This window comes from Chamaea fasciata, unplaced genomic scaffold, assembly GCF_029207755.1.
Source record: "Chamaea fasciata isolate MVZ Bird 193981 ecotype frontalis unplaced genomic scaffold, bChaFas1.0.hap1 SCAF_15, whole genome shotgun sequence".
Lineage (NCBI taxonomy): Eukaryota > Metazoa > Chordata > Aves > Passeriformes > Sylviidae > Chamaea > Chamaea fasciata.
The window spans coordinates 7,232,279-7,255,210 of record NW_027094100.1 but is presented as its reverse complement, the minus strand read 5'-3'; the positions used below and the strand labels follow the sequence as shown (position 1 = coordinate 7,255,210).

At 40.6% G+C, this 22,932-nt stretch overlaps 1 protein-coding gene across 4 annotated transcripts in view; it reads left to right on the top strand.

Moving 5' to 3' along the window:
- The first annotated feature begins 505 nt into the window (after positions 1-505).
- MACROH2A1 (macroH2A.1 histone) overlaps positions 506-22,932 on the top strand; it is a 42,803-nt gene continuing 20,376 nt past the window's right edge. For 3 of the 4 annotated variants that reach the window (XM_066197406.1, XM_066197404.1, XM_066197405.1), the window contains exons 1-4: positions 514-633; positions 8,275-8,475; positions 21,137-21,243; positions 22,697-22,894. In XM_066197406.1, the coding sequence (XP_066053503.1) occupies positions 8,304-8,475; positions 21,137-21,243; positions 22,697-22,894 (477 nt within the window). In that variant the 5' untranslated portion in view covers positions 514-633; positions 8,275-8,303. Of the gene's footprint in view, positions 634-8,274; positions 8,476-21,136; positions 21,244-22,696; positions 22,895-22,932 lie in introns of all 4 variants that reach the window. The other variant, XM_066197407.1, reaches the window with a different exon arrangement.

Genomic DNA, 22,932 nt, shown 5'->3' with positions numbered 1-22,932 from the left:
AAATGGCACTGAGCCATTTTTGTACATAGCACGAGGAAGTGAGTGCCCCACGGAACAATCCAGCTGCTCGTTCTCTTCCCTCCATAAACTTCATTCCTCGGAGGAGCACAGAGCGAACCCCTCGCTCTGAACCTCTGAAAATCTGGGAGGGAACACGTTTGTACACAATGGCCGGGCCGGCAGCAGCTGCGGAGGCCGCGGTGCCAAAGCCCAGCCCCGCGCAGGGACCGGGCTTTTCAACGGCCGGGCCGGGCCAGCTGCCGCCTGCGGCCCGTGCGCGCGGGAGGAGAGCCAGCAGGGCCCCTGGGAACCTCCGGGATCGCGGCACCGGTGGCCCAGGCGTGAGGGATCGTGAGGGGATCGTGAAGGATTGTGAGTAGGCGGCGGGGAGACGCTGCGGGAATCGTGAGCGCCCGCGACGGATCGTGCGGGATCGCGAGCCGGCCCCGCCGCCAGGGGCGGGCGGTGGATGTGACGCGCGGGCGCGCGGGGCATTGTGGGAGCTCGGCCAGCCCGTCCAGCCGATCCCGGTGGCCCCGCGGGCGGAGCGGAGCGGCGGGAGCGGCAGCGGGGACGGCAGCGGGGACCGGAGCGGGGCCGCCGCCGGCCGACCGGAGACATCTTGCCCGCGCCGTAAGTCACCGCCGTGGCCCGCCCGCCCTGCGGGAAGGAGGGGGCGCGGGGGGCTCTGCCGCGGCGCGGTGACACCCGGCGGCGGTGGGGGGGCCCCGAGCCGGCCGGGCGCGCCGTGGGACGGAGGGGCGCCGGTCCCCTCCTCTCAGGGGAACCGCGAGTCAGTTCGGCTGCTTCTTGCTGTGCCTCGGGCGAAGCCGGGAGATCCACCCGCGCCCCGCGAAATGGTGGCAGCGGGGCTGCATTTCCATGGAATCCGCTGTGGAATGACGGTGTGGGGCTGGAAGGAGCCCGGCGGGGGTGCAGGAGCGGCCGGGGGTGTGGAGCCGCGGTGCCCCGCGTCCCCGCTGTTCCACGCACCGACCGGCTCCGTCCTCGTCGTTCCCACCGCGGGTCGCCGAGCAGGGGAGGATAATCGAGGGAGACTGCGAAAAGCACAAGGCGAAAAAAACAGCAGGACGCATTTTCCGTGTGTTTCACTTCGGGCTGAAGAACCCGTGGTGTAAAAGTTACCTGCTTCTCGTGAACGACTTAATTTAAAAAAAAGCCGAACGATGTGTTTTTAAACCATAAGCAGAGACTCCCGAGAGTAGTAAAAATAAACGTTTGTCTGGAAACGGGGCTCCTTGTTCTTTTCGGACTGTCACTTGTCGCGGAGGCTGCAATATGTCTGCCTGCAGGGTTTGAGCAGCCCCTACGGACCGTCTGGGTGTGGGTGTTCTCGGAGGGGACTGCAGGTGAATGCAGGTTCCCCAGGCTCCGGCTCCGGCACAGCCGCGCTGGGACCGAGAGTCGAGGCTGACGTGTTTCTGCCTGTAGGAGACAGCGAGGGCAACACACTGCTTCTGGGATTTGCTTCTCCCTGTAATCCTTTCCTTTTTATTTTTTTTTTTTCCGTAGTCTTTAAAAGTAAGTTGTAGAAGGCCGATAAAATTGCGTCTGAAGCCAGCAGTTGGAACTAACTCCTGTGAAAGCAGGGTAGTGTAAAGCTGAGGTTGCTTCATTTGTGGAGATGAAAGGAGACTTGCTGTTGAAGTGTACTTGGATGAAACTTGTTATTTATCTCTTGACCATGCAAGTGAGCAACCATTTTTTCCCCATGACTGTGTTGCTGTCACTTAGCAACAGGTCCGTAGAGAACTTGGCAGATCCACTGCCTCCCCCATTCTGAAGAGTAAAAGAAATAAATCAGTACTAAAAACAGTACCTGGGTTCTCAGGGACAGCCCAGAGTTGAAAGACTTGTGTTGGAACAAGACAATTACAGTTGCTTTGAAAATTATGTTTTAATGCAGTTGGGTATGAGAGGTTTTGCATCAAGTAGTCCCTAGAAAACTACCCAGTGTGTTTGGGAGTTTGAGGTTATTTTTATTAAGTGTTGTGAAAGAAAGGAGTTACACTGTTTATTTAGTAATGGTTTTGGGTTCTTTTATTGCGTTGTGTTTCATAACCTTTCACACTGAAATCTAGGCCTTTTGGGTTTCTAAAGAGCAGCTTTGCTTTGCTGTGTGTGCTGTACCCTTCTGATTGCCAGTAAAGCCAAATGTTGACAGTGTAGATTAAGCCATAACTGATCTAAAAACTAGTAGCGAGACTAGAATTTGGCTTAATGACAGTAAAGTCAGTAAAGTGCCTAAGCACTGCTTATTTTGTAGATCAGCATGAGCAAATAGAGAAGTCCACCACTGCAGGCTGAGTCTTAAAAGAAACCAGAATGTTTAAATTTGTTCTCAGGAGTTGCCTAGTTCTGCCAGTGCATAGCAATGAGCTTTGATAAAAGATACTCTCTTGATAAGGTAGGTGATATCATCACACTGGAAGAACAGTCATGAACCTTTGCTCTCAGAGAAGTGCAGAAATATTTTTGTGCAACTCTGTCAGCTGGGATCAAGGCCTTCTGTCTGCTCCACAGAAAAGGTGGTCCTTCCCCAGCAAGGGTATAAAGTAGGGATGAAGGAGCAGGGATCTGGAACTGATGCCACAAGAAGAGAAAAAAGAACCTCCAGATAGGTCTTCCATTGGGAGAGGAGATGTTGGCCCTGTGCGTAGTGCTGAGCATTAGGTTTTTTCATCTCCAGAGGTAAAATTGGAAAAGAAAAATGCAGCACTTGTGGAAAGACTGCAGGGCTGGCTAGCTTGCTTGGTAGGGAAGGCTGTGAGCACATAAAGGTGCTGCAGTTCCTTACCCAGACCCATTCTAAAGACAGGATAGTCAGAATTCAGCTCGTAGTCCTTGTTCCAGGAGTGATGCAAGAATCACACCATTGATGACCTCCTTGATGGGTCAAGTTCTTGCAATCCCTTCTCTCAGCAGTATAATATCTATTTTAAGTTTTGTTCTGCATCTGGATTTTGCCTTGGAAGCATCCACATGAATTCTTTATTAGGTTTTTATTTTCTTACAAAAATGTCAAGGGACAAAGTTGTTTTCAAAATGTTATTTAAAACAGTTTTTCTGCATTGAATTCACAAATAGTCCAGTGACTTGAGGCCCTCTATAAATTTTTATGCTTTCTATCTACTATATAAAAAACCTATAATGTATAAATGATTATTTCAGGCCAGTTCTCCCAGCAGTGGTCAGTGAGGACAATTGTATTTACGTTTTCCTGACTATTGGTGGCAGGATGCCCAGCAGAAACTCTTGTCACACTGTTCTTAGTGGAGGTTTGCACATTAAGGGGTATTTGTTTTGGTGTTTCAGACCCGCTGTGGGAGGGAGGGACTTCTGCCAGTTGAATACAATTGTGCAACAGTGTTTTGTTTAGCACGCAGATTTTGTGAAAACGTTATTACTCCTTTTCCCATCCTTTATGTTACTGCTATAGGAATTTTAATTGTCTTAATATTCCAACAGAACGTACACCTATTGTTCATTCCTGGATGGGGAGCGTTCTCTTGGTTTTCCAAATGAAAATAAATGTATGCTGCTGTCTTCTCACATGAGAAGTTAATGGAGTTTTGGAACAACTGTTTTACAACTGGTTTCACTCTTCTGTCTGTTTCAGACCTCAAAGTATTACTGCTTTGATAAAAAACTTGAGCTAAAGTTTGAAATCACATCAGGTCAAATGATAACTGAGTGACTGGTTCTTTTTAGTACTGTTTTACCTAGAAACCACAGTCCCAGGCAGAGACACTGTTGTGCCAGGCAAGTATTATCAGAGATCATTCTATACCATTTTATAAATATGCCAGAGTAGCCTCTGATTAGCTAAGAACAGAGCAAGTTTATTGTCACAGCAAAGTCAAATGCACCTTTTCAGCAAGAGTTCAGAGAGTGGCTATTATGGGACATAAATGGAATTAAGAGAGAATGGCAGCATTTACATTGTTAATCATTTGAAACAATGGAAAGAAAACAGTATTGCTGTTAATCTCTTGTGATACAATAATGAACTTTCCAGCTTAGTCTTTGTACTGAAAGAAAAGAAAAATAATTACTACATCTTAGTATTTTTCCTGTTGTAGTAATGATCTCCTGGATTCCACGACTTACTGATATGATGATGTAGATCTAAATTGGATCATCTCTTTGCTGAGTGCAGTTAATACACCATTATAAGCCCACGATCAGAGCAGCCTCTGTGTGACAGCAGTAAGATTCATAGTCATTTGTTTAGTCATTAAGAGCCGGTACCTGAAAACTGTTAATAACAGACTGGGTTTATTACTGCTGTTTGATCAAAGTGTCAAATCCACTGAACTAATGAAGTGCTGGTATTTGGAATTTGGGTATTGCTTTACCAGGATGTTCAGGCTGTACTTAAAGAATTATGTGATGTTAAACCTTTTCAGAAAAACAGATGCCTATGTGCATTTGAGGAAGGTGGTATTTGAAAGTGTGGTCCAGCAGAGTATCTGTCTTCACACAGGCAAATATGGCCAAACCAGAGTTACTCCAGCCAATTTCAAAGAGAAAAAAGTTAATTATGCTGATTTCATCACTGCACCTTAAGGTTCTTTCTTAGGAAATGTATTTCTGGCTCGCGAAGATGTGACAGCAGAGGAGTCTTGTAGCTTGAATCTTTGCTGTGACCCAATTAATACATCATCAAATCTTGTTTATGCATTTGGGGATCTTAGAAAGCAGTATGAATCTTGCCACAATCTTTAAGGGGTTTCTGAAGGCTGTGAATCAAGTGCTAAATTCTGTATCTAGGGCAATCTGTGTCCAAGCACAGCAGAGCCACTGAAGAATGTAGTGTTAAATTTGATTTGAAGTCAAAGGTGATAGATACTTGACTCCTCAGTGATATCCCCTGATTATCACAGTGATAATTTTATGAACTCTCACATTGAAACAAAATCATTTTATTGTCAGACCTTTGGAGGCTTTGCAATGTATTTGGTAAAGTTCTCAATATTTCCATTGCAGGGCAGAAGAACGTACTGGTCCATTGACTGTGATTTATTAAAAAATATATTTACTTACTTTTATTATACTGCTCAAATCTTGTCTGAACTATGATGTGTGTGATAAGGTTGCCTTCGGTTGCCTCTGTGATCTGTGGGCTCCCAGTGACTCAGCAAACAGCTCTAGTTCATTAGTGTTGGCAGCATTCCAGAGTTTCTGGTGTTACAAAGATAAACCATTTTGGAACATGTAAGGCACACGGCTTTCTTTGGTTTTTGATCTCTTGCCATGCTCTTTCCATTTCACCTCAGTACATTTTCTCGTGGCTTTTGCAAGTGAAATCTCTTTCCCTTCCCTTTTTCAGTGGAGAACTAGAAACAGGGAAGAGACATTTGAGAGTTGGTTGGGCCATCCTGCAGCTCAAAGGCAGGACAAACAGGTTCTGCAAAGTAATGGTCCTGAATACACAATTAAGCTCTGAAAAAGGTTTCCATGCCAGGCTTTGACTTTCTTTCACTTTCCAAATTACGTGGTTGCTAACAGTAAAAGTGGTACTCAAAACCTAATTGAAGTTTTCCTCCCTCCACCCCCAACATCTGAACAACCTCAACATCCAGTGATTCACTCCATGTAGGAATGGGATCCTTGACATGAGGAGGTCTGAGACTCATCTGTATCACATTTCACCTTCAATACTAAATCTTTCAGAAGTTCTTAGTTTAGTCATTATGCAACCCCATGCACCAGCACCTTTCAGATTCAGACAAACTTTCTCCTCAGAAATAAACTCACAGCTAGAAAGGTCTTTAATGTTCCATGTAAGGGGATCAGGTGAATTGTCAAGATAGGTCCAGGGTATCCTAAATATTAATGTGATTAATGTGACCAAGTGCATAAAATAAAGACAGAAATTACCTGTAGAATTTGCCGAGGTGATAAAACAAGCTTATGAAAGAGGAAAAAGACACCATTTTACATATGGGTTGGTGCTATTCTGTGTTACTGCCTACTTTACTAATGCTTTGGTGCAAATGTTACAGCAGCTGATAGCTAAGATGACACTATCCTAGAGAAAGAAAACATTAGGAAGTTAGGATTTCTTATTCTTTTCCAGCTGTTCTGATATCCCATAAAACACACTAAGTGGTTAATAAGTTTACTTATTAAGCTTAAGGCTTGCAGGCTTTCTCTGGAAAAATTATGTTTTTCATTATTGATCTCTCAGTAACAAACCAAATATATTGCAGGGCAGCACAGATATTTCTTATGCCCCTTTCCATGGTGTTTGATTCAATGAAGCTCTTAACATTTGAGGTTAAACATCCTTAGTACTGTTGATGAAAATGGATTATGAAATAGGAAAATAATTCCTGGCAGAAGGTCTATAGACAAGTCAATGCCCCACCCAGCCTTCCTGCTAACAAAGACAGAGCTAACTAGATGAGAAAATGCAATTAAATGGATATTTTTAAAATCATTGGTGAGCTGCATTTGGGTCATTTCTCAAGGCAAGAAAATCGGTTTTGTCCTCTTCTTCACAGATTAATGGTTGTTACAGAGCTGAGTCCACAGCAGAAGAAGGAGCCCTTTTGATGGTTTCCCCGTCCCAAAGATTCCTATCTGTTCCTGGACATGAGTTTCCTAAATGTAGTGTGACTTTCGCCTGATCTACAAAGATGGGATTATTTTGTTTAACTTTAAAAAAACAGTAAACCCATTGCATTTAATGTATTTAATGTGCTGTGCAAGTGTAGATTCTGATGGATGGAATGTGGAAGTGGAAAGGAAAAGAAACCTCTGATACTCGAGTTCCTTTGACTATCCTGACTGGTCTTTGTATGGCAGTTCTGTAGCCTGAATCTTATTGACTCATTGAGAATTGAAGGACTGCAGGATGTGTCAACACAGAACAGAATTGCAAAACCTAGAAGTGGGATTGATGAATCTGTTTTGCCTAATTCTGAGATTGCTCCGTTGTGGATTCAGGCATGTGGGAAGTACAGTTAGGTTCATAAGGGTAAGCAGAGAATTCAGAATAAACAAGTAGGGGAAAAGTAGGGGAAAAAGAAGGGGAAGTAGAGGAATGGTGTGATGGGAAATCAGGATTAAAGGGGGTTTCATTGTGGAGTGTATGAACACATCAGTGAATTAGCAAGTGTGCTAGGTAGGATTTGTGCAGCAAGGGAAGAAGTGGGATGCACAGAGGTGCCTGTGTATCACTGGTGCATTCTGCTGGTTTCCCTGGAGTTCAGACGTGAGGGAGGGGAGAGATGGGGAGATGGGCACTGTCTCCTTTCCTCTGAGGTAATTTCAAAACCCAGTGAGTTGCCTAAACCTTCAAAGACACCTTGAGCGCCTGTGAACCCTCCACCTCTTTGGATTTGTCAGTTTCTATTTACAGCCTGAGCAGAAATCAAAGAGAGGACAGAATATGTTTGACAGCTGTATCAGCAGTAGGTTTCCTCAGTGAGATAAACTGAGATACAGTTGTCAGATACGTGCTGGGTGTTCAGATCACTGTGCTGTTAGGGAAAGGTGGCAGATACAAGATCATCAGATTCCTGGAGGGAATGTTGAAGCAATATGGTCTTCAGTGTGGAGATGGCTGAGTTTCAGTAGATTCAAATCTCAAGGGGGTCATTTCAGATCTTTCTAAAAATAGAGCATTTACTGTACAAGAGATGTATTTTGCCATCCAGGCCTTTGTTCTGTCAATTCTCACACTCCTGGAAAATCGAGGTTTTTAAAGGAGGTGAATACGCTTTATGAAAGCCTTAGTGGATACAGTTTCTCCTAGTTTGGAATGAAATTATGCATGAACATAACTGCCCTGCTACAACTGTTCAAATGCCCTTTCAAAAGGTTTTTGTGGAGATCAGGGGGTTGTGTCAGTCTTCTTGCAGAAATATCCTCTGCTTCAATGCAGAAGTTCTATTTTAAATCTGGTACTTAGCACTCTTTGCTTCATTAGTGGTACTGGGTTTAATCTGTTAGGAATTTCAGGAAAGTAGATTTTTAGGAACTAGCTTGTTTTATGTGTTTTCCATATAAATTTGTGCCAGATTACAATGGGAAGTAAACATTCTGTGGGAAATTATTTTAGGTTCTTGTTGTGTATACTCTCAAAAGGCAACTTGTCTGTATGTTTTAGACACTCTAATGCATTGCCTACCCCAAAATTCTGATTTGCTTTGGAATTCAGTGTGTGGTCTTATAGTACCAGTCCTTATTAATAACCTCTTATCATTTGTTCCTTTTTTTTTCTTTCTTTCTTCCTAAATATAGAGTGCTGTTTCAGACCTCATACAGACAAGATGTCCAGCAGGGGTGGAAAGAAGAAGTCAACCAAGACTTCCCGCTCGGCAAAAGCTGGGGTCATATTCCCTGTTGGAAGAATGCTCCGGTACATTAAGAAAGGTCACCCCAAGTACAGGATTGGTGTTGGTGCTCCTGTGTACATGGCTGCTGTACTGGAATATCTAACTGGTAGGTTTTGCTGAATTATGTGAAATAGTAGCTGTAAAAGTTAAACACAAATTGAATTTGCGCAGAAAAAAAACCTGAACAAATTTAAGAAGTTATGGCTGAAGAGTGTGTTGTGCTGATCACACATCCAAAATCAAGGTACCCTCACCCCTGCCTCAGAGCCTTGATGACTTCTGTTCATTCCAGCATGGAATTTTCTTTCACCACTTGTACACACACTCCTTCCACTTAGACAGTCAGGGTTCCCACTGCCATCAGTGTGTGTGGACTACGTTGTTGCAGTCCTCCTTGCTTTGGTTTTGTGCCTGATGACTTTGTTTGGGTTATAATTGTCTGTTAAGCATATACATTAATTTTAAGTAGGGAGCTTCTCCATGTTTACATGGAGCTGAGACTGCTTGCGGCCTTGTTTAAACATTTTTGTTCAATTTACAGATTTCTTTCCAGACTACACATGCTGTTGGCAATTTTTTTGATTGAGTCTGTGTACACGTGCACACTTCATCTGCCCTGCATCTATGTAGTTTATTTGCTTACAGTTGTAGTTATTGATCAGTTCCCTTCATCACGTCATAATGAGAATACCTTAAATAATTATCTCATCCTCACCTTCTTGGAGGACAAAAGTACTATTTTTCCTCCATTTAGAAAGAAGCTTCAGAGGAAGAAAATGCTTTGGCCGATGACATAAACAACTATGAGGCATGCAAGTAAAGATCTTTACATAGCTGTTTTGTTCTCAAACAAAACTTAAGACATTGCAAGTTTATCCCCTCCCAAACAACATTGCAAAAGCAGTCTTTTTACAGAAAACTCCAACTGTAATAGCATCAGCATACAGGCTTTTTGCTGTAATGGTTTGCTTAAAAAAAAATGGTTAAGAAGCTTCAGTGACCTTCATTTGGCCAGGTTGACATCTAAGTATATACCTGTGGTGTAGGGGTCTGGCAAAAAGCACAAGTGCCAAATAGATGAGTGTTTGGAGCCAAATTCTGTTAGCATGACTAAGGAAAAGCTTGAATTGGATCACATTTCTCAAAGCAGTGTTTCTTTTTCCAGTCCATATGCTTGTGTTGGTGTTCTTGCCGTAGGTTCAAGTGTTTCAATGGACAGGAGACTTTAAGTTGTATTGGTGAGCTCTAAAAGGTACAGGTTTTTCTTTGACTCAAGCACAAAGTTATAAAGCACTGACTTTTCTGGGAGTATTTAAAACTGAAGCAACGTGACTTTACCACAGTTTTAGTTGTGTCTTATAATGGCTTTTGACATTGCAGGACAGAAGATTTCTTCCTATAAAGTTTCTTCTTCCCCTAAAGACAAAGATTGGTAATGTTACCAAATAATTAATAGAGTGCTTGTTTTCTGTAGGGTGTTCATACCATCAATTATATATTCTTTTCCCCTTCACTTGTTGACATTCAGTTTTCTTTATTTGTGCCTTTTCTTTAAAAGAACGCTTTTAAACTTCATAGATGGCCTTAAAAAATTAACATTTCCTTTAGCTAGGTTCCTGCTTACAGCAATAACAACTCAAATAAAAGGCTCCTTAGGGTGAAGGGTGCTTTGAATGCTGTCCTTTTAAAGAAACAGAGCAATACAGGTGAGCTTAAGGCTCTGCTAATGAGCAGCACATGTTACTGGTCAACTAAGGAGGACATTACCAAAAGAAGAAAAAAAAAACCCAAGAAAAAGTAACATACATCACTTTAGGAAAAATAAAAGGTAGGAGGAAAGGATAGCTAAAGGAAAAAAGTACTTCCCTTCTTTATCACTTTAAACTCTTTTTAGGCAGTTTTGCTGCGTTTTTTCTGTCTCCTCTGAAGGCTAGGTAGATAGTCCTAGTAACCTGTAGCTCAGGGTTTTCTTTCATCCCTGTACATAGATGCATCTCAAAAGCACAGATATCCTTTCTTTCCAGAGTTAGTACTAGTTTTATCATAGAATGATTTGGGTTGGAAGGGACCTTAAAGTTCATCTCGCTCTAATCCCCCCTCCTTGGACAGGGATACCTCCCCTTAGACCAGATTGTTCCAAACCACGTCCAGTCTGGTGGCCTTGAACCATCTTGGCCATTTCCAGAGGTGGGGCAGCCACAGCTTCTCTGGGCACCTGTGCCAGTGCCCCTGCACACTCACAGGGAAGAATTTCTTCCTAATATCTAATCTAAATCTGTCCTGCTTCAGTTGAAGTGATTCCCCCTTGTAGTCCCATCACTACAAGTCCTTCCCTCTCCAGCTTTCTTGTAGACCCCCTACTGTTTCAATCTGGTGATTTTTTTTTTCCTTTCTCTGTGTTTTTCACACTCTGTATAGTATAATTTTTTGGCCTTTAGTGCTCAGTATGTTTTCTGAACTTGAGGTCATTCATCTTTTTCGGTGTAATTCAGAAACAGCCCCTTGAAATTGAATGCTTTGAGATTTTTGGTTTGTATTCTTTTTACCTCTTGGCAGTTACTGCTTCACAAAACCAGAGAAATCCTGACTTCTCTCCAGGAGAGTTTTTAAGGATCCTCGTGTCAGCACATGGTCTGAGAGACCAAATCAAAGCATTTCAACCATTTCAAAGTAAAACCAGGAACGTGACATAATAGGAAGGAGACCATGTGAACTGGCATGCTAATAAATTGGCTAAATCAAAAAGCAATCCTCTGCATCCAGGAAGGAGAAGTATAAAATATCAAAAGCAGTCATAGGAAAGAGAAACTTCAGAAACAAAAACGGGAGGGGAAATGGCAGAGACACGACCTAATAGAAAGGAACCTACTAAGGTTTAAAAACTGGTTCATTGGTGTGCAGAATATGGAACCAACTTTAATCCTTTAGAAGGTGAGGTGCTAAATTCTGCTGGCCTTTGCTGAGATTTAGCTTCGATGTAAATCTGAAATTAGTCCATAATGTGCTCAGGTCTGGGATTTTTTGTTCAGTTGGAGATTTGAACTTCTGAAATGCTTCCAGCTGTTCAGACTTGAAGTTCTGTTCTGGATTAATCTGGAGTTATAACTTACCCACTTTGTGCTTTGAAAGTAGCCTATTTTTATCATATATGTACAGCTCCTCATTGGAAAGTAAGAGTACATATTCCATGATTTCTCATGTCCTTAGATTCCAGAATATTTCACATTTAAACAAACTGCACAGTGAGTGTCCTTCTTTTCTTACTTATTCACTAAAGGTTCTTGTTACCTAGAAGTAACATTAGAACATAGTTCTCTCATCAGCACAAGCAGTGTACCCAGTTTGGTTTCTCTAGCCAAGTTGCATGTTGTTTCCTGTTTTTTATCTACGGAAATAACGTGTTATGTCCACTGTAAATGGGATGCAAGTGTGTCTTTTGTGGGTAAATGTGAAGAAAGTACCTTTGAGTGTTACCAATATTGAAGCAGGTGGATATACTTCCTTTCTTTACTCTGGAGGAATAGTGTGAATGCCAAAGAACTATAAATGCACAGTTCTCGTTTCTTTTCCTTCTTTGCAGCTGCAGTTCATGCAGTGATTCCTGCCTTGCAGGGAATAGTCAGAATAGTGGACCAGTTCTGCAGCACAAGCAGAAATTAATTTTAAGCATTATCAACAGTTTTCAGTTGGCACGTTCAGTGTTGGTAATTCCTTTTGTTTTCTTTCCTTATTGCACTTTTTTTCCAATGGTTCCTTCCCTAACGTGCGCTTCAGAAAACTGCAATCCCCTCCTTAATTTCTCTGCAGAGTAGTGCATCAGTATCAGTTTATGTCAAAAAAGAGCTCTGGGTCAGTCAGGAGAATGGCCACAGACTTCACCGGGGGCATTGCAGCCACTTATGTGAATTTTGGTGGTTTCTTATTTATCAGAACTGGTCCTGCCATACATCGGTCTTTTTAGATGTAGAGCTTGCACAAGTTACAATATGTAGTCCAACCTTTCTTATTAACAGAAAAAGATAACTCCTTTGCCCTTGAAAAACAGAAATCTCTTGAGCATATTTAAAGGCGGAAAGAGCCAGGCCTGCAAGTGATTTCTGCTCCCCCTTCCCCCATCATCTGTTCTACACTGTAAATAATTTTCAATTGCCAAAATGTCATAGCAAATGAAGAGAAGGAGAAGTTTATAAAACAGCAGGAGCACAGGAATACAGAAGAAATGAGACTCTGATTTATATTTGTTACATACATATGAAGGTAGGAGAAAATGTTAAATACCTGTTTTCTCCATTAGATCTTTTTCTCAGCTGTGTTTTTGGGGTTTTTTTTACACAGGGGTACTGTTGATCATATATTTTCTTGAAATGTAAAATAAGCACTTCTAGAACTCCACAGTTAGGATTGCATCTGAGCCGTGGCTGTGTTTACCCAAGTTTTTGTTTTCAGGCTTTCTGATGTCACCAGAATCAAATAATGGGCGTGTTGGGGCTCAGTTCATTGCATTTTTATCTTGATTAATTTTCAATGTGAGAAACATTCTTGATCCAGCTGCTGATTGGCTTCAAAAGGGAAGTCCTTCCTGAGAGCAGTAGGTTTAACTGCTCACTTCAGATGCTCACTTTGCAATGTGCAAGCTGAGCAAATTGAACTGCTGTTCACCTCTTGTGTTCTGCTCACTGACCAAACTCTTCACAGGGTCACAGAGGAAAACAATGATTTGCCCTCTCTGTCAGAGCAGATGTTCCACTGAACTCCTGCTTGGAAGCAGAGGGGAGCTCAGGGGTCCACAGTAAAAAGCATTAGGTTAAAAGCAGATTCAAGTTCCAGGCAGTCTGATAGTCCCATAAAAAACCATCCTTGGAGAGTAATGAAATTTAAGGAGATAATTAATTGACAATATCTTTTTGTTACCATTGAAATGTGCATTCACTACCAAGGTACATTTCTTCTATTTATACAGGCAACTTTAGAAACACTACTTCATCTTATGGTGGTGTACCACAAACTCTATCCCAAAAACACCTGAAGTAAATTAGGGGCTTGTAGGACCTGTGCCTTCCCTGAGCAAGCATGAAAATACCTCTTTGTATGTAGTGTGCTTTTAATATGGATTAATACTGCACCTAAAATAGAGCAGGGCCGTTAATGGTAATACCTCACAAGCAGAGACCTTTTGACTATATCAGCATAGGAAAATTCCTTTGTAACATTCCTTTTACATAAGACTCGTGTCATGCTCTCAAGTGAAGTATCATTATCACAATTTAAAATTGCTCTGTTTGTAAGAGGTGCATCTTTAGATATAAAACTTTGCACTGTTATCAACTGAATGACCAACCTTCTGAATTATAAAAGTATGAATCAGTGTATTTCAAATGTATATAAATGAAGAGTTTTCTTTCACTGATAAGCCCTTCCTTGGCTTCAGCCCTGTAACCACTAACGTACGTGTCTGTCTTATTGTGTAGTCCCGTAAACTTCCATGGATCTCCGAGTTACAAAAGCTCACTCAGTACAAAATTACTGACCTGATTACAGTCCTAATGTATTCTCCAAGCTGCACAGGTCAGGTTTGATGGAAAACTGTAAGAGCCAACAAGAGTGTTTTCTTGTAATAAAAGCTCTAACAATGCATAGAACTATGTCAGCATAGTTCAAAGGGGTAAATATACAACATTGTGACGTGTGTCTCCTATTGCAATAATGTACAAAATGGTGGATGGGGCTGGCTTAGTTTTTATGGCAAGGTCAGTGAGTATTTCCTCCCTTGAAAATTTTAAATTTTTTGCTATGTTTCAGTTATATTTTATTATCCTCATATCCAGCATGAAACACTTCTTATTCTAGTAAGTCATTTCATCTGTTTATTTGGCTAAGTTGCAATAGAGTAATGACTTTGTTTATATAATGCTGCTCAATTTAATACTGGTATCAGCCTCTGTTTGGAAGAATGGAGTGTAAGAGAAATGTAAAACAAAAATGTGGCTGATTTTGCTACACACTTTTTTCCTACTCGTACCTTTGTCTTAACTGGAATTCCTTGTTGAGAGGAATAAAAAAATCTCTAAAGCTTAAGTCTTTTCTTCTTTGGGCTTTTATCCTTGGAATGACCGTTGTAGCACAACTGGGTAGAAGCAAGAAGACATCCTGACTCCACAGTGTATTTACCAAGCAATTTCTTTCCTCAGATATTCTCAAATTTTAAAAGGTCTTGCATCAAGTATTGTAAGCATGATTTTTTTTTCACCTTTTTTTCCATGAGGATTATTTAGAATGCCTTAGTTCAGATAATGTTCAGTCTTCAGTATTTTTCCAAAGTATATTTTTCCCTGAATTACCTTTAGAAATGAAATTCCATGTGGATTCTTCGGTGCTCTCAGATGAAGTGCTCCATCCTCAATGTAAACTTCACTGGGGAAAAATAAATTTAGGGGATATATAGGGAAACGCAATATTTCTAAGGCAAACAGGAGATACTTTTCTCCCAAATTGCAAAAATGTCTGTGGTATAGCAAGTCTTGTTAGTGAAAGATGTTATGGATACTAAAAAAGGTGTTAAACCTTTCTGAATTGGTTCATAAAACAATTAAACACATCCATGGAAGTGAAATCTTTTGGGAAACTAAACAAAAAGACAGCATTTCTAACTTGGGGAACCACTCAACTGCACATGGCTGAAATCAGAGGGAATGTTCTGGAAAAGCAGCATTTTAAGTTTGCTTGTTCCTTTAATGCTCCAGCCCTCCTGCCCTTGGGCACTGGCTGAGGACTGGAGATCAGGATGGATGTGGGCTTTTCTCCAAGGAAGTCCTCCCCATTTGTTTAATATTTAGAAATGCAGCAGCAAAGACTAAGCCAGGACTGTGTCTCAGGATGTGAGTAGTCTCCTGTATTCTGTAACAGCCAGACCAAAGCATACATGGAATCATTTACATTGGAAAAGCCCTTCAAGATCATCAAGTCCAACTGTTAACCTGGTGCTGCCAAGTCCAACACTAAACCATGTCCCCAAGTGCCACATGCTGCACTTGATCAGGTAACGTCTGGCAGCAGTTACTTTAATCATGTTTGAATGCCTTTCTAGAACATATGTAAGCTGTTATGAGGAATAGAAATGTGTACTGCCAGGTAGAAGAAGCTCCACTGAAAAAAGAATAAAGGCTGATTTGAGTTAGATCAGGATTCTTGTGGAGAAGAGCTAGGCTATCTCTTTAAATTAGTCCTGAGGGTTTGGCCACTGTAGTAAATCACCTCTGAGATGAAATTCAGGTTTCCCTGACAATTGAACTCTCATATCTTCTACAGAGCAACAGTAAACAAGAAATTAAAATCTGAAAAAGAAAAAAAAAAAAAAAAAAAGGGAAGGAAGTTAAATAGCATTGGATCTCTTACAAAAAAATAATGGATGATATTAAAGTGTAGAAAAAAGCTGAAAAGACGTGTAAGTCAAAAGGCTGTAAGTGGAAGTGGCTTTTGTGGCCTGAATTTGTGTTTTATGTAAACAGCAGTCTGTCATCTGCCTCACAGAAATGCAAAACTTAAAATAACTTGGCAAAGTTAACAGTTTTTCCTTTAAGGGGCCTAGTTTTGATACAGCTCAGACACTCAAGACTGAAAGGATTGGGGTTTTTATCACATCCTAAGAGAACGACCTGCTGGGAGTTAAGGTTTCATCAAGGCTTGTTCAAAGCAGTAAAGTTTCTTGAACTGATTTTCACTGCATCAGATTTCCATGACTTTGAACCAAGGCTGAGAACTGTTTTATTGGAATGCATAAGAGGGAAAGTGTTGGTAAATGATTCTACCTTCACTCTTGCAACTGCAGATTCCAGGGGGATTGGGTGGAATACACAGAGAGAAGAATGCAGGAAACTCTTAACAGCCTTGGTTGATTTGGGTTGATTGGGTTAAAACCTTCCAGAATCATGTAAAATGAATCTCAAGTCAATAAAATGCTGATAGGAAAGATGATTAATTTGAAGTACAATAAGCAGATTCCTTGTCATGTAGTTGGCTTTGTAGCAAATACATTTTTTTTTTCTTAGCAGAATTGTATCAACATTCATTTTTCTTTGATTTCTGGATATTGTTTTCAAATTTCTTTTGAGGAGTGGCTTCACAATTTTTTTAGAAACCCCTGACTTGTTCCTGTTGGAATTTCCTTGTTCAGAAATTGGCCTTGTGTCAGCACATCACCTGTTAGTTGTTAAAAGTTTAATTTTCAAAGATATGATTTCATCTCCCTGAAGACAAGGTGGACAAAGAGATTCAGTGCAACAGCTGTAATTTAGATTGAGATGTAAACCAAAAAAAAAAAAAAAAAAAAAAAAAAAAAAAAAAAAAAAAAAAGAGGAAAAAAACATTTTGGGGCTGAAGTCAGACCAATTGAATTGACTATTTACGTTGAGAAAGTATTACAGCCTGGAATGCATGATAAGCTAAAGACTTTGTCATTTAGGTTTGAGAGGAGTTTTAGTCAGTAATGACCAGTAATACTTTGTTTGAAAACTAGCGATAAATGAACTAGAGCACTCTCCAGGAGTGGGAGGAGAATTGCATTTGCTTTTGTAGCATCCAAGTCTGCAGTTTCTACTGTGCCTGCTTTGTTCTGGCCTAATAGTTATTAGTTTCATTTTAACCATGTGTTCTGTTCCAGAATCTGTAAGTGTTGTGAAATACCAATGTAGCGATACTCAGGGCAGGGAGCAGCCCCCTGTGAAGCAGTAAAATGCAAGTAGTGAAATTGGGAACTTGGTAGGATGTCTAAGAGATGACCAGAGTTTCTGAAAGTAAAGGATGAAGAAAACTGAAATCTGAATCCTGAAAACTTCATTCAGGATGAGGTTTCTGTGGAGACTTCTGACACTTTTTGGTTGTATTTGAGTAGGAAATGTCTTGAGAACAGTTTTTCCTGTGGTCTTATCTCAAGCTTAAATATGAAGGTACACAACCGGTTTGCTTTTCTCCTTTAAAAATATTTAACTGAACTTTTAAAAACCTCAGCTGAAGAAAAGCAGTTTTGCTCCAAGTGCTGAGAACAGGCTTAGGTCAGTTTTCACTACCCATATCCCAGTTGTAACTATTACAAAGAAGTTTTTCAAATGATCTAAATGAAAACTGCCTTGGAGATAAATTTTAAGGAAAATTTCTTAACTTCTAGGGTTTCCCACTCAATACTTCTACTTTAATAATGACCGAAAAGAAGAAAAATATTAATCATAACTATGCCTTTTAAATCAAATTGATATGCTCATGGTATCGTCAGATTTCTGAGGCATCCATGCCTTTTTTGCTATTAAACAGCTGTCCATGCATGAATATATCACATGCTGGCATTACATTCCTAATTAATTTTCTTTTCTTTATTTTACAGCTCTCAGGCTTTTTCTGGTTTGTTTTATATCTGTACGTAAAGAGTATGTGTTGGTTTGCAATTTTGTTTGAAATGATTCAAAAGCACAGAAAAAGTCATTTGCGCAGATGGAGTTTCTCTTCATATTAAGATGATTTCAGTTTGTAATAGTTGAAGGATACCTTCCAAACCATATAATCATGAAAGACTTAGGATTTTTCATCATTTTTAAAAAAACAGAGCTCTTCGTGTTCTGTAGTTCTGTAAAATGAGTCTTGTAGTTGCCTGCTGCCTGAGTGGTGGTGATGTAATTATTCTCTAGGGGGGAAATGCCTTGAGTAAATATATGAAATGAATGGAATAGACATTATGCAACTTCCATCCTTTTTGTGAGGCCTCATTTTTGTAAAACATTTTTGTTTTGGTCTTCTGGCTGGATAAATACAAGCTGAGTGAAACCTGATGTCATGGAAGGTCTTAACACTTTCTTTTGCCTCAGTAATTCTAAGCAAAGTTTTCTCTCTTGACTCTGCTTAGTTGCTGGAGTTGGTTTTTGAATGTCTGTTTTTTCCTACTGTGGGAAGATTACTTTTAATGAAGCAGAACTCCTCAATGACTCAAACCTCTGAACCTGGTAGAATGACACTTCCAAAGATGGGTTGACCTAAGAGTTCAAGTCCAGTCTGAATTTTAAATACGTTTTCCAGTTAAATCCACAGTTACCCTTCTGAAAATTTGAATCAGCTCCCTTACAGAAAAATCTAGATTTTTCTCTAATTTGAAATTGGTTTTAAAAAAGGTCAAAACACCATTTAAATGTTCAGATTTAAAGCAGCACAAAACAGATCTGAAAGTAGTGCTGTCTGCAAGAAAAATCCAGGCAAGTAGTCTGAATCTTGTCTCCATCCAGAAAGTCTTCATTTCCAGCATTTCTAAGTGTTCTGATCTGTTGGATTTGGATTCGGTTTGTCTCTTGTCAGTTCTAAATCAAAAAACTGTTGCCTATGTTGGCTTCAGCTTGAATACCTCCTAATCCTCTGTTTTTAAGAAGGAGAGTCCCCCTCTGACCAGACTTGTGTACATAGCTGAGTTTGGCAGTTCTCGGTGCTGTGGGTCTCTCTGCATGTACAAGCAATCCTTGATTATTGTTGGAGCACTGAGGAGAAGGCCAGAAGAGAAATTCCACCCTCCATGGCCTCCTCCTCTCTCCCTCTCCCCAAGCTCCTCTTTTGTGGTCCTCAACACCAGTGCAAAGCGTTCTCTTCCTGAAGAGGAAGTGGGGTACCTCAACTTCCCTAAAGGACCATTAGAAAACTGTAATTTCAAAGTGAGCTTCCTGTCCAAGGAAGAGGGCTTAGCACTTACCAGAACAGTTCTCCACTGTACAAGGCAGACATTTTAGTTTTATGAGGAACAAATAAAACATTCCTGTGTGCTTTACAGGCATAACACTTTTCTTAGAGTCTTTAGTTCCAGAATGACCTGTCTGCATAGCTGTGCTGATCAGTCACACAGGGTAACACGGCCCGACTGTTCAGCAGGGCCTGGGACCGGAAAGCAGCAGAGGTGGGGGAGCAGAGGCAAACCAAAAAGCAGCAAAGCCTTCCCTTGCTTTTCAGCTGGGATTAAGTCTGAGATACAAGGAGTTGCATTCCTGGTGAGAGGAGGTGGAGGTGGCTATTCTGTGACAGAGCCTGGCTGAGGTCAGTGGGGATGCCCGGGGAGTAGCCAGGATTTCACCCCGTGTGCATGCAGGGCTTTGCCACCACAGGCTGCAGGCAGCTAAACCTGTCTGGGCTGGGCCTTCTGAAAAGTATGTGAAAAGAGTTATGCCAACTTAATTCAGTTCTTTGGAGGTGTGGAAAGCATGGGCTGGTTGACCTTACCCTGCTAATCCTCCTTTAAAAATAAATTAAAGTAATTGTTGTCAGCATGAAATGTTGAGTTACTTCAGGGGTTTAGGCTTAATATTCTGCCTGGTGCTATAGTAAAGTTAATTGTGGGCTTTGAACAACACAAAAATGATGAAAACACACCAAAATCCTCAATGAAGTTTGACTGTAGAATATCCAGAAGCAGCTGAAAGTTTTCCAGTAAGCATCGTAGCTTACTTGTTGTTGGACGTAGCATGAAAAATAATTGGTGAATCATGTTAAAATCAGTTAAATTCAATGAGAAGCCATAGTCTGTGCTTTGTAGTATTACTGAAGATCTACTGTGTCCTATGTGATCACATGAACTTTGATTTTAATCTTTTTTGTTTCCAGGTTGATGCCTTAATTCAGTTCTCTTTGCCTCTAAAGCAAGCTTATGGAAGAGCTCTCATGGTGTAGTCAGCTCTTAAATGTGAAATCAAGCTCATATATTATTGTAATGTTATATTTGAACATTAATATGTAATAGATGTAAAAAAGGACATTTCCCTCTTTTTTTTCTCCCTCTTTTTCTCCAAACATTACCAGATATGCAAAAGAAAATCTATCAAATGCAATAGTGAAACACATATTGTAGAGAGGGAAATAAAAGGTTAGGTGTAACGGAGACAGAAGTAGCATGTAATTGCAAAGTCTGATAAACATGTTATGTCATTTTTTTTAATTGTTCCCCAGACTTTCTTGTAATTAATTGCATCCTTACCCAAGGCTTGTTGAGCTGCAGATAGATCAGTTAGCAGGTAATGCTCTAGCCTTTATCTTCAAAGATCCTTGCAAAGGCAGCAAGTTCATCTTTCCTAATTCAGCAAAAGCCGTTACATGCATAGTGGTTAAACATTTTGTCAGCGCTGGAAATATCTTCTAAGGAAATAATTTATGAGGAGCAAACAAACATGATTCATCAATTACTTTTTCTAGTTAAAATCTTCTCAGAGAAAAAAAAAATCCTTAAATGAGTGTAGCAACAGAATTCGTATTTTTAGTGTCCTAACTTAGATGTGTGCTTACATGGTTCCCTAATGCTAAAAATGAGTCATTGGGAATAGTGTCTTTTCCAGTAATAATAAAGTAGAAGGTGGTGCAAGCCAGAACGCACATTTGGCAGGTTTGAGAAAAAGACCAATAGAATTTGTGTATCTACTGTACTCTGTCCTCTGATAAGAGAGGGATCCTAAGAGATGAGCCCACAGTAGCTTTGAGAAGAACACTGAAAAGTGAGGAATCTAGAGAAACTGCTTAAAAAGAATAAAAAGCTAATAAATCTAGTTTAAAGGACAGGACTTAAATGTGCATTTGTTCTTCAGTGATTAGACATATAAAAACAAAATTATAATTTTGGAGTTAGATGTCTGTTGAACATATCTGCAGCAGTTAGGAGTAACACGATGTAATTCCCATACCTTTTTGCATGGATACCAAATAACACACTGACTTTTCTTAATGACCACATTGTAATTAAAAGAAGCTTCCTTTTTTCCCAGCGGAAATTCTGGAATTGGCTGGAAATGCAGCAAGGGACAACAAGAAGGGTCGAGTCACTCCTAGACACATCTTGTTGGCTGTAGCAAACGACGAAGAATTAAATCAGGTAAGAAAAACCTCTGCCATGTGAAGGCCAGAATTCCCTTTAGGGCTTCTTAAATTGTCTTTCCTTATAGCTGACTTGTAACTCAAGACCTCTGCTTATTGAGTAGCACACCAGGAAATGCTCAGCGGCATGCTGGCTGTGTAACTAACTACAGCAGTCAGCTTAATTATGTATTTCAGCACTCCTAAAATGTGTAAAAATGCAATGGGGATGTAAAATGATGTTTTCTAACACTATTACAACTATTTCTGTTGGGCTGAAGTATTGTCATAAATTCTTTAAGGACACAGAGAAAATCCTGCAGATGCTGGTTTTTTGTTCGTTTTCAGTTTCCCCCTTAGACAGCTGAGAACTCAGTGGGACCTGTCCTGTTCTCACTGAAGTCTGTTATTGTGACCACAGAAGAGCTCTAAACTCTTGCAAGTCTGTGTCCTTTGCAGACTTAAAGATGCCTTTAACCTGGCCACAGAAAAATTTGCCATTGTTATTAGGGTGCTGTGGTGTCAGTCAGAGGCAGTGGCTGGGATTAATGCACCTTTGTGTGAGGTGCTGTAAAAACCCATCTGAAAAGATGCTTTTTCCGAATCTGTGTATCGTGATGGAGCAGGACAAAAGCAATATCCCCCAACTACCTCCTTCTGGCTTTGTCTGAAATTTGATAATACCTTCCGTTCATTATCCCTTTGTAAGCTTGGAGCCTCACTGAGTTGAGATTGGGGAGCAGTAAACACAAGTCAGAAGGTGAGAGTACCTGGGGGACTTTGATCTCACTGTCTGTATCTTCCTGAATAGTGAATTAGTCCCAGTTAGACATACTAAATTGAGTTAAAGTGGTTTTAAATACAGAACATGATATACTTCACCTCTGCTTTTAAAGGCTTGAATGAACTGCACGCTTTTGAATATTGATCTTCATCTGCATATTTTTTTAAGAAATACAAGTATAGAGATTTGTATTAATATTGCCCTCCATTTTGAAATTTCTTTCTCTTAAGAAAGAAAAATCATTACAATGACACAGTTGCAGGAAAACTCAGCACTTGGAACATACACTGGTCTTCACAATGTGGCACCCATTGTAGTCTCACACCCTGGACTTTGGGGTCCCATTTTTCTCTCACAGGCTGTCCTGCTGGGCCCTCAGGTGTGTGCCTGGGGCTGTCTTGTTTTTCCTCATTGGGTACCAGCCTTCATGGCGTGGATTCAAAAAAAGAGATCTCAGGTGAGCCCTAGAGATGCTGACAGTGACAAGCACATGTGCAAGAAGAACACATGCTCCCTTTATAGTTAAAATCCATTTCATGCATTTATTGTCTCTCCTTCAAGGATAATGGTGGAGAAACTCAAGGCAGGATACAAAATTTGCAGTAAATCCTATTTTCTATTTATTGGTGAGTAAATACTAGAATTTGTCATATGTAACTTTTTTTATTTATTTATTATTTTTGATTAGCTATTGAAAGGGGTCACCATAGCCAGTGGTGGAGTGTTACCCAATATTCACCCAGAGCTGTTGGCAAAGAAGCGGGGATCAAAAGGAAAACTGGAAGCTATCATCACTCCACCCCCGGCAAAGAAGGCAAAGTCTCCATCACAGAAAAAAACTGTATCAAAGAAAACAGGTGGCAAGAAAGGAGCAAGGAAATCCAAGGTAGAGTAATGTGTTTAAAATAAAGCCAAACAAGCTTG